Source organism: Theropithecus gelada, chromosome 16 (genome assembly GCF_003255815.1).
Source record: "Theropithecus gelada isolate Dixy chromosome 16, Tgel_1.0, whole genome shotgun sequence".
Lineage (NCBI taxonomy): Eukaryota > Metazoa > Chordata > Mammalia > Primates > Cercopithecidae > Theropithecus > Theropithecus gelada.
In genome coordinates this window covers 48011390-48023518 of record NC_037684.1, presented here as the reverse complement: position 1 = coordinate 48023518, position 12129 = coordinate 48011390, and the positions used below count along the sequence as shown (strand labels likewise).

The following is a 12129-nucleotide window of genomic DNA, read 5'->3' as shown; positions in this document are numbered from 1 at the left end:
TACCTCATTTTACTCCAAACACATAATGCAACTCCAGGCACAGTTTATTTCACACCATCGACACCTATGCCACATCACTCTGCAAGCACCTGCGTCTCCAATGGACCCCATGCCTCACACCATCACCTAATGTGTATATCAGCCTGTAAATTACCGCCAACACCTCTTACTGCCTCCAGATCTGAAACGCACACCCCTACAATACCCCCAAATAGATACCCCTGCCCTCCTGTTCACAGATCACACCCTCATAGTCATGCAGCCCTGCTGATAGTGGAGGTACCAAGTGTCAGTGAGACAGGCCATCGTGCTTGTTGAGAGATGGGGGGCTCTTGTGTGCAGCCCTGGAGCTCTGGGGGGCAGAGGCAAGGGCCTCCCTGCTACCGAGGTGGATGGCAGAAAACTCCAGAGCTGGGGAACAGCACAGCCAAAGAGCACAGGGTCGGGATGTGGGAAGGAGACCCGGGCAGAGACTAGAGGGACAAGGCCTCAGCTCATGTTTTGCAAAACATGGCGCGTGGATCCCCTGGGTCAGAGCCCCCAGATTCTGGGCCCCCCATGTGGTTTTACTGAAGCAGCATGTCTATGAGGGAGCTTAGAATTTGCCTTTCAGATGAACTTCTCCCTGGAGGCTTTTATGCACGCTGAAGGAGTGTTTGAAAACCACTGGTCTAAACTGTGCAACAGGTTGACCAGCAGATGAGAGATTCAGACTTTATTTGGAAGGCAATAGTGAACCATGAATGTTCAGGTGGGGGATAAGCAGAGTGAGGTTTTGCTGTAGTTGTTGTTGTTTTGAGATGGAGTCTCACTCTGTTGCCCAGACTGGAGTGCAATGGCGTGATCTCGGCTCACTGCAACCTCTGCCTCCCAGGTTCAAGTGATCCTCTTGCCTCAGCCTCCCAAGTACTGGGATTACAGACGTGTGCCACCATGCCTGGCAATTTTTTTTGTATTTTTAGTAGAGATGGGGTTTTGCCCTGTTGGCCAGGCCGGTCTTGAACTCCTGGCCTCCAGTGATCCGCCTGCCTTAGCCTCCCAAAGTGCTGGGATTACAGGTGTGAGCCACCACAGCTGGCCTGAGTAAGGGTTTTGAAAGAGGAATTTTGGCCGGGCGCGGTGGCTCAAGCCTGTAATCCCAGCACTTTGGGAGGCCGAGACGGGCGGATCACGAGGTCAGGAGATCGAGACCATCCTGGCTGACACGGTGAAACCCCGTCTCTACTAAAAAATACAAAAAACTAGCCGGGCTCGGTGGCGGGCGCCTGTAGTCCCAGCTACTCGGGAGGCTGAGGCAGGAGAATGGCGTGAACCCGGGAGGCGGAGCTTGCAGTGAGCTGAGATCCGGCCACTGCACTCCAGCCTGGGCGACAGAGCAAGACTCCGTCTCAAAAAAAAAAAAAAAAGAAAAAAAGAAAGAGGAATTTTGCATCAGTATTTAGGCAACACTAGGGAATTTGGGGGAAACTGAGGAGAGAGGTAACAAGGAGGACCTGAACTGTGGTGGGAGGGGCTGACTGGAAAGACCGCTGTGTGAACCCCATCGGCGTCAGTACCCCATAACCCCATCAGTAGGACCCCTGCAGCCAGTTGGATGAAGCTGGTGGTGAATTTAGGGAAGGTCTTGACTGAGAGGCATCTACACAGGACCTGGGCAGGTCCCACTTCCAGAAGGCAATGGGCCTGGTAGTTTATGGGTGAAGGCACGCCGGGGGGTAGTCACCCTGCTCACCTCTGGCTTCTCCAAAGTGGAAGACCAGGGGCTCCGTCCCTCCCCTGCCACCTGGGCGGCACTCAGCCTCCTGAGCGGAGCCAGTGGGAGCTTCTGCCTCCCTTCCCATCACACAGGAGTTCCAGGCTACAGCCTGGCCAGCGGCAGGGCCCTTATCCATGTCATATCTCAAACCTCAGTGTGAAGGACAGATGGGTGAACAAGTGTCTGGTAACCTGGCTCTCCGGGGACCCCCAGACCGCTGATATCTGGAGGAGACCCCGATGTCCTCCAGTTCTTTGCTCAGGTGTCCCCAGGCTGAATTTCTGGCCAGGGGCTCAGACCCTCACTCAGCGTAAGCAACCAACAGGTTTGTCCTGAGATGCACCAGGACATTAGGTGCTGGCTGGTGCCAAGCAGGCAGCCCAGGCTCTAGGAGGCCCACCCTAGCCTGAGGTCAGTGGGAAAGCCCAGCTTGTCCCATCTCAGGCAGCTTTGAGCACACAGTTTGACTACGCACTTTATTTTTCCTTCACAGGAAATTGGCCCCAATTTTCTTGCCAAGCTAGCAGCAAAATTCAGAGATCTCACCTCTGTGGTCTGTGGAATGTGAATCAGACGTTGCATGTCCACAGCCACATCCACCCCACTCTCTTTCCTTCCTCACCAGACAGGCAGAAGGGTGGGTGAAGAGATGTGGGTGTGACCCTGAGGGCAGGGTGTGCCCTGGCTGCTGAGGGCAGACTGGGCCTGGGCTGAGGTGGGTGACGCCTGGCACCAGGTCATCCTGGTTTGCTTCATGGCAGCCTGGTCCAAGACCTCGGGGATTGCCAGGCAGCCTTGGCCTCCTGGGTCTCAGCCCTGCTCTATTTAGCACTACTAGAGCCCAGCTGGTCCCATTGCGGGGGAGAGCCCTGGGCACTGGTGTTTCAGGGTCGATTCTAGGCCTGAGAACACACCCAAGCCAGGCACTCACTTCTGCTTTGCCTCCTGGGAGGTCACCCAGAAGCCATGTCCGTTCTGAACCCCTGCCTTCCTGGCTGTGACCCAGTGGGAAAGCCCATTTTTCTGGGTTTTCCTCTGTCTCTTCCCATCAGCGTGGCACTGCTGCGTACTGACCCTGAATGTGACCTCGCAGGCCCTGTGCTCTGGTCCCAGAGGCTCCCAAACATCCGCGTTGTCCAAGAAGAGATGTTTGCTCTTCCCCATCTCAAGATGCTACGATTCTGGGGTCCCAAGGGAGGGCCCTGCTCCTCCTGCCACAGTCCAAGAGAGGAGTGGAACCCTCTCCCAAGGTCTTCCCAGGAATTCAAGGGCAGCTGCAGCCGCAGGCACGCGGCAATGCGGGGAGATGGGATGTATGGTAGAGAGGAGGGATCTCTTGTCCCGCAGAGGGGCTTGTCCCGCAGAAAAAGCCGAGGGTGCTGGGATTCCTTAACCCAAGCTGCCCTTTTACCATTTTACTGAGGGGTAAACACGGAACTGTAACCTTGGCCTGCCAGCTCCCTGAGACCCGTGTGACAATGCTAAGTTTGGACTGTGCTGAAAACTTTGTCATCCCTCTGTCCCTCCAGGATCTTCTTGCCTTGGAGGACTGACCTGAGCTATCCCATATTAAAATATTTTTTGCTTTCTGGTTTCCACTTGCGTTCATCCAGTGTGGAGCCCCAGAAGGAGATGGGGAGCAGGAGGAGAGCAAGGTGGGACAGGGGATTGTTCTCCTGGCTGCCTCCTGGGGGGCTCCCATGGGCTACTGTGTCCCTCCACTATAGGTCCCATACAGCTCCTGCCAGGCAGCTCACCCAGCAGCCCGCTTTGTCCCTGGGTTCTGGTGAGGGTACCTTCCCTTCCCGCTTGAGGTTAGAGGTGGGTGGAGTTCCTGGACTACCCAGGGGCAGTGCACCCTCCCTCCTGGTCACCCAACACCCTCCTACACCTTGGGGAACAGTCTTCTCCTTAATCCTCCTTGAATGATCCAATGCGAGTGTCCACCTGTTTCCTGCTGGCACTCAGCAAAAACACGCTGGAGTCCTGAGCCCAGGCCCAGAGCTGGCAGTGTCGGCCAGTGCTTACCGTGAATCCGATGCCCACAGTGGCCGAGAAGGAGCCGGGGATGAACTTGCCCTGATCGAACTGAACCAGCAGAGACGTCTTTCCCACACCACTGTCGCCCACGAGGATGGTCTAGAAGGGAGCAATAGAGAGAGGGGTGAGGGCCTGCGATGTGAGTTGGCCTCAGAAGTGTCCTTGTGGCTGTGGGAGTGGGTTCTTTCTAAGAACGCATGTGCACAACATGCACACACGTGCACAACATGCACACACACACAAACACACATGCACAAGACACTGACACACACATACAGACACAGAAAAACAGGTACACACATACACAGAACACACATGCACACACAAGTACATGCATGCACACAGAAACACATGCATACAGAAGCACAAACATATACAAGTACAACACATACACACAGAACACACATGACACAGAAACATACATGTAAAGACATACAGATACAGAAAAACATGGACACACATACAGAATACACATGTACACAAACATATGCACACACATGCACATGCATACACAGAAACACAGAAGCACAAGACACACATACAGATGCAGACACAGAAAAACACATGTACACACATACACAGAACACACATGCACACACAAACATATGCACACACATGCACACACATACAGAAACATACATGCACAAGACACACACATACAGAAAACACATGTACACACACAGAACACATATGCACACACAAACATATTTGTATTCACAGAGCACACACAAACACATGCATACAGAAGCACACACATACACATGCAAACATGTACAACACAAACACACAGAACACACATGACACAGAAACATACATACACACACAAACACATGCACACACAGAGAAACACACATGCACACACACAGGCAGAAAAACACGTGTACACACAGAAATACACGCACGCATCCACAGGCACAGACACACTTGTACAACACATACACACAGAACATACAGGCACACACATAGAGAGAACTCACACATGCACACAGATACACATACACAGACACACAAAAACACATCTACACACAGAAACACACATACACACAATACACATAAACACACATGTACACACAAACACACATACATACACAGAGAGCACACACATGCACACAGACAATGCAGAAACACATGTACACCAACATGTGCATTCATATACAGACACAAGCACACAAGGAAACACACAGTAACACAGAAACACACATTTGCACAGACATGCATATACACATAGACACATGTGCACACACACATGCACACAGAAACATATACACAGACATGCACAGAGACACAGACACACATGCACACATGAACTCAGAAACACAGACATGCATACACAGACATGCACACACAGAGACATGTGTAACACAAACACATATATACACATACATATGCACTTACACACATACACACAGACACATATGCACAGGCACCAACACACAGACACACACATTCACAGACATGCAGCATACACGCAAATATGTATACATGCACAAATATACACACAAACATAAACACAAACACAGACACGCACATACATACAAACACATACACTTGCACACAGACACCCACACATACACTTAGACACACAAACACACTAAAGTCTTGATTTTCTATTGAAGTCACTGAAAGGGGTGTGAAGGCACAGAGGAGATCTCCCTCCAACCCAAGTTAATAAGCATCTGTGTGATGAATTAACTTGGTCACATGAAGTGACCATGTGAATGTGTCTCTCAGACTTCCAACCACAGGCGCATCAATGACCGAGGGTCCCCACTGCCGTGCTTTGAAAGCCATCATCGTGTTTGCACTGAGGTCATGCTTCCTATGGGCAATTACCAGCCAAAGGTGGAGCATGGCAGGCCTGTTCCTGGGAGACACAGGACCCTCTAATAGTTGAGTTAGCTCAAGGACTCCCTCATGGCCTTGCACAACCCTCCAGATACTGCAACATGGTCTGGGATGCTTCCATACAACCTGCTGCCCTCTTTCCTTCACGGGGATCCAGCCTGCATCATGGTCTGAAGGCTCCCCTGGCCTCGCTGGCACCTACTCTGTTTCTCTCATAGGCATTTCCCCCAGTAAAACCCTTGCACATTTAATTCCCTTTTCACATCTCCTCTTTGGAAGACCAGGACTAACATGATGTCCATAGATCTCCTGTGTGGAGAGCCCCAAAAAACCAGTCTACAGAATAAAACAAAATCAGATGGCTGGAATGTGCTTTGCACACTTGGCCTTAGAACAAGGAGCAGACAACATTTCAAAAAGAAGCAGATTCTGGGAAAAGAGGGAGAAGGCCGCCTTCCTCTGGGAGGTCTGAACTGGGAGGGAGTAGGGGTGATAATTAGCTTGGAAGTTCAGATGGAATGTTTGAAAGAAAATCATAAACAAAAGAGAAGAACTCTACATGCACCTAGAGGCTAGTACCCTCAATGAATGGATGAATGAATTGGTGAGTGGATGTGGACAGTGGCCTCCGTCCAAAGACAAGAATCAAGGCTGTTTGAAAGGACTAGGAGGTGCAAACTTTAGCTGGACTTGTAAAAACATAAAGACATTAAAACAACAAAACCATAAAAGCATAGAGATTGGCTGGGCCTCCTTGAGTCGGGCCCAGCGACTGTTCAACTCTGGCAATGGCAAGGAAGGGAATGCATATCAGTGTCTGCTGAAAATGAGGTTGTCCATGGCATTGACTTTGGATGTCCCCTGACTGTGCCCCCACCCACCTCCTGAACCTCTCCAGCTTTTATTTCCTCCCGGGTTAGAGAACTCATTTGTTTGTTATATGCAGTGGTTTTAATAATTTACATCTAGAATCTAACTTTCTCAGGCTTTAAGAAGTACTTCCTAGAGAGAATATTCCAGAATGTGAGGGGTAGTCCATCTACGTTCCCCTCATTCGCGTCCTAAAGAACATGAGTTTCTAATTATTTTCGCTTTTATCCTTTTCCTTTCCAGGGTGAGGAGTTTCCATCAATTTTCATCACAGGAAATAGTCCTGTCTTCTCAGGACCTTTTCTGGCTCACCGAGGTCTAGGGGTGCATACAGGTTCATCATAGGAAGCAGTCCTGTCTTCTCAGGACCTTTTCCCAGCTCACCGAGGTCAGATTCAGCTGAACCTTGCCTTGGGGCGGGGCAGGATGATCCTCTCATATCGGTCACAGTCTTTGTTTTGTTTTGTTTTGTTTTGTTTTGAGACAGACTCTCGAATCAGCTTCAGAAATCTATTGACAATGGCCGGGCACGGTCGCTCAAGCCTGTAATCCCAGCACTTTGGGAGGCCAAGATGGGCAGATCACCTGAGGTCGGGAGTTTGAGGTCAGCCTGGCCAACATGGTGAAACCCCGTCTCTACTAAAAATACAAAAATTAGTCAGGTATGATGGCGGTCATCTGTAATCCCAGCTACTTGGGAGGCTGAGGCAGGAGAATCACTTGAAACCCGGGAGATGGAGGTTGCGGTGAGCCAAGATCGTGCCACTACACTCCAGCCTGGGTGACAGAGCAAAACTCTGTCTCAACAACAACAACAAAAAGCTACTGATAATGACTCTAAGAGCTTTTTACCTAGGCTATGATGGAGAGCTCAACACTGATCTCTTTACAAGCATTGTTGAATTATCTCTTCCTAAACCTAGGCCCTCCCTTAGGCCTGCTCCTCCTCTGTGCTCCTCCCCATGAAGTGAGGAGTCCACATGGCCAAAGGCTCCTGTTCCTCCTGTAGACTAACTGCACTTTGCCCCAAGGTCGCTATTATTGTGGCACCCCTAGGTCTGTGGCATGGTCAAGGGGTGACCGTTTGCAGGGGCTGCGGACAGAGCTTGGACGTGGAGCCTCGTGCATTCTTCTGAGAGCCTTTGGGGTTGGGTGTGCAAGGGTGGGAGGAGAAGGAGAGGAGCTTGTGGGTGGGGGGCTGGGGACAGGAGGTTGGTTGTCCCTAGGCTGCCACATTTTAGTGTGGAACTTCTGAGAATCTTACATGCTAACCTGGCTTCCAGGTTGGTAAGAAGGTATTTTGTTCAGGAGGGAAGATTAGACACACTTGATTTGTTGGCTTTTTGAGCTTCCTTTAGAGTGTTAAGATACTGAGACACACAGTCTGTGGGCCTCCATTTGTATTCTAGCCCTGGCCCCCAAATATTAGGAGTGGAGCTGCCTAAATCCATTACATTAGATATTGTCAGGCCTCTGAGCCCAAGCTAAGCCATCATATCCCTTGTGACCTGCATGTATACATCCAGATGGCCTGAAGCAACTGAAGATCCACAAAAGAAGTGAAAATAGCCTTAACTGATGACATTCCACAATTGTGATTTGTTTCTGCCCCACCCTAACTGATCAATGTACCTTGTAATCTCCCCCACCCTTAAGAAGGTTCTTTGTGATTCTCCCCACCCTTGAGAATGTACTTTGTGAGATCCACCCCCTGCCTGGAAAACGTTGCTCCTAACTCCATCGCCTATCCCAAAACCTGTAAGAACTAATGATAATCCCACCTCCCTTTGCTGACTGTCTTTTTGGACTCAGCCCGCCTGCACCCAGGTGAAATAAACAGCCGTGTTGCTCACACAAAGCCTGTTTGGTGGTCTCTTCACATGGACACGTGAGACAGATATGTGAAAGGAAAATATCTTAGGCCCCCAGAATCACTAAGGAAAGCTCAAGCTGGAAACTGCTTAGGGCAAACCTACCTCCCATCTATTCAAAGTCACCCATCTGCTCACTGAGATAGATGCATATCTGATTGCCTCCATTGGAAAGGCTCATTAGAAACTCAAAAGAATGCAACTGGCCGGGCGCGGTGGCTCAAGCCTGTAATCCCAGCACTTTGGGAGGCCGAGACGGGCGGATCACGAGGTCAGGAGATCGAGACCATCCTGGCTAACACGGTGAAACCCCGTCTCTACTAAAAAATACAAAAAACTAGCCGGGCGAAGTGGTGGGCGCCTGTGGTCCCAGCTACTCGGGAGGCTGAGGCAGGAGAATGGCGTGAACCCGGGAGGCGGAGCTTGCGGTGAGCTGAGATCCGGCCACCGCACTCCAGCCTGGGCGACAGAGCCAGACTCAATCTCAAAAAAAAAAAAAAAAAAGAATGCAACTATCTGTGACCTGGAAGCTCTCTCTGTGTTTCTAGTCTTCTGCCTTTGCTTCTGAGTTGTCCCACCTTTCCAGAACAAACCAATGCACTTCTTACATATTTTGATCGATGTCTCATGTCTCCCTAAAATGTATAAAGCCTAGCTGTGCCCTGACCACCTTGGGCACATATCATCAGGACTTCCTAAGGCTGTGTCATGGGCATGTCCTCAACCTTGGCAAAATAAACTTTCTAAATTAACTGAGACCTGTCTCAGATTTTCTGATTTCACAGATAACACAGCAGAGCTTCTCTCGCCACTCAACAGTTGCTGAAAATTCCTTAAATTTCTCCAGGTTGGTTCCCAGTTTCACTGCTTGGAGAAGCTGAATGTCAACTTTGGGTTCAGATTTTTCACCATGCCTTCCCTCTTTGTGCTTCTCTTAGCATTTATGAAAATGTTATAGCTGGGTGTGGTGGCTGATGCCTGTAATCCCAGCACTTCGGGAGGCAAAGGCAAGTGGATCATGAGGTCAGGAGTTTGAGACCAGCCGGGCCAACATAGTGAAACCCCGACTCCACTAAAAATACAAAAATTAGCCAGGAATTGTGGCGCGTGCCTGTAGTCCCAGCTACTCGGGAGGCTGAGGCAGGAGAATTGCTTGAATCTGGGAGGCGGAGGTTGTGGTGAGCTGAGGCCACGCCACTGCACTCCAGCCTGGGCCACAGAGCGAGACTCCCTCTCAAAAAAAAAAAAAGAAAAGTTAATTAATTGTGGTTCAGACAGAAACCTCTGGGTCAACTTTGCCACCATTCAGACAAGTGTCTTTGTTCTCTCTTCTTGAGTCATTTTGTTTATATCTGTATTTGCGCCACATTCACTTCCAATGGGGATAGGTGGTTTCAAACAAACCCACAAGTATGAGAAGGCAGTTCAAGAAAGTGTCTCAAAAAATATACAAAGAATAGGGGTGTGTGTATAGGGGTGGGGTGGGTTGGGTCTAATCTTCCACCCCAGAGTGAGGTTGGGTTGTTACTGCGTTTGAGCATTGTGTTTGGTTATAGGTTTCCCGACAGTCAAGGCAAAGTGGAAAACCAGGTGGAGTGTAAGGTACTTGTCTGACATTGTATGCCTGAGTCCTTTCCATTGAGTATTTTCTCCTGGTGTACACTGCTATAAGGAATCTGTTAAGTGGATCCTTCTGCAAGGGGCCCTGAATAACAAAATGGGCAATTGCAATTTTGCGGAAGATGCAAAGCTTTTTCTAAAGCCACCGTATCGACTGTTGATAAACCCAGGGCATAACGTTAAATCATACTTTATCCAGACCTCTTGATGGGAGCCAGGCTAATGCTGTCTAAGTACACTATTGCTGCTTTTTTGTGACTTTATTATTCAGAGACAGCTTTTAGAAAACCTGATAAATGGGGTGGTTACCATGGCTCCTAAAGTGGCTCTGAGTGACCTTCTTAACAAGACAGGAAATTCAGATGCCATAAAGAAAAGATCAATAGATTTGCTTCAATAAAAATGTTTTGGTTGACAGAAGATTCCAGAAACAAAGTCGAATGAGAAATGGTACAGGGAAGATATTTTCAAGACATATGACAAATGGTAATATCCCTCATATAAGGAGAGTTCTCAGAAGACAACTTCAATAGAAAAGTGAACAAAGGATGTGAATAGGTTGATATATTTTTTTGTGTACATATGGTTAGTTTTATGTGTCAGCTTGGCTGTGCTATAGTCCTACGTATTCAATTAAACATGAATCTAGATGTTGCTGTGAAGGTACTTTGTTGATGTGGTCAACATCTCTAAGCAGCTGATTTTTAAGTTTTCAGTAATTTGGGTGAGTGTCCCCTGATTAATTGAAAGACTTTAAGAGCAACACTGAGGTTTCCCTGAGGAAGCAGAAATTCTGCCTCGTGTTTGTAGCAGCAACTCTTGCCTGAAAATTTGCAGGCTTTGAGCCAGCTCTACAGATTTTGGACTTGCCAGCCACCACAGTCATGTAAGCCAATTTCTTGGACAAATCTCCCTTTCTCTGCATATATATAACCTGCTGTTTCTGTTTCTCTGGAGAACCCTAACTGATGCAATGACAATATAATGTATAGTGGCTTGATAAAAGTTTGGTAATGGTCAGTACTGGTTTAGATTTGGGTAAACAGGCACTCATACATACACTATTAGTGGGAGTATACACTGAGCAACCATTTTGGAGAGCAATTGACAATATCTATCAAGGTTTCAAGTACAAACTCCTTTGACTCAGCAACTCTATGGCTTTCCTTGCAAAAGTAAACCAAGAAGGCCAGGCTTGGTGGCTCACGCCTGTAATCCCAGCACTTTGGGAGGCTGAGGCAGATCACCTGAGGTTGGGAGTTTGAGACCAGCCTGGCCAACATAGGGAAATCCTGTCTCTACTGAAAATACAAAAATAGCACGGCATGGTGACGTGCACCTGTAATACTAGCTACTCAGGAAGCTGAGGCAGGAGAATCACTTGAACCCAGGAGGTAGAGGTTACAGTGAGCCAAGATTACACCATTGCACTGCAGCCTGGGTGACAGAACAAGACTCCATCCAAAAAAAAAATAAACCAAGATATGTGTGTAAGGATGCTCATTGTAGTGTTTGCAAGAACAAATAATTCAGCAGTAGAGACTGGTGAAGTAAACTCTAGAATGTACATACAGTGCAGTACTGTGAAAACAGTAAAAGGATGAGGAAGATATGTATGTACTGTTGATACAGACAGGCGGCAGGGAGATACCGGGTAAAAGAGGGCGAGGTCTTGGCGATGGCTCCACCTTCAAGCCTGGACCTGTGGCCCTAAATGAGAACATGCATTCCTGTTTTCCTGCCTGAATGTTGCCTTTTCCAAAACCACCCTGGCCCACCATGTCCCCAGCCCTGTACCCATAAAAAGCCCAAGCTCCACTGGCAGAGGACCAGAGAGGTGTGGCTGAGAAGGAGAGAAGAGACAAGCAGCTGAACGTCGAGAGAAGAAGCAACTGAGCATTGAGCATATGGATAGACACAGCTTAATTTCAGATTGCACAACTTCAGAGAGGAACCCGGTTATCTCCGGCCAGGCTTCCGGGAAAGATCACCTTCTTCCCACACCATCCCCTTCCCAGCTCCCCTACCATTGAGAGCCACTTCCTCTGCTTAATAAAATCTCTGCATTCACCATCCTTCAAGTCTATGTGACCTGATTCTTCCCGGACACCCAACAAGAACCCGGGT

General features: G+C 48.8%; 1 protein-coding gene across 1 annotated transcript in view; it reads right to left on the bottom strand.

The window, feature by feature from the left end:
- Positions 1 to 12129, bottom strand: part of RAB37 (RAB37, member RAS oncogene family) — a 78552-nt gene that overhangs the window by 14498 nt on the left and 51925 nt on the right. Inside the window, exon 2 of the mRNA XM_025363419.1 lies at positions 3785 to 3895. Coding sequence (XP_025219204.1) covers positions 3785 to 3895 — 111 coding nt within the window. The remainder of the gene's footprint in view (positions 1 to 3784; positions 3896 to 12129) is intronic.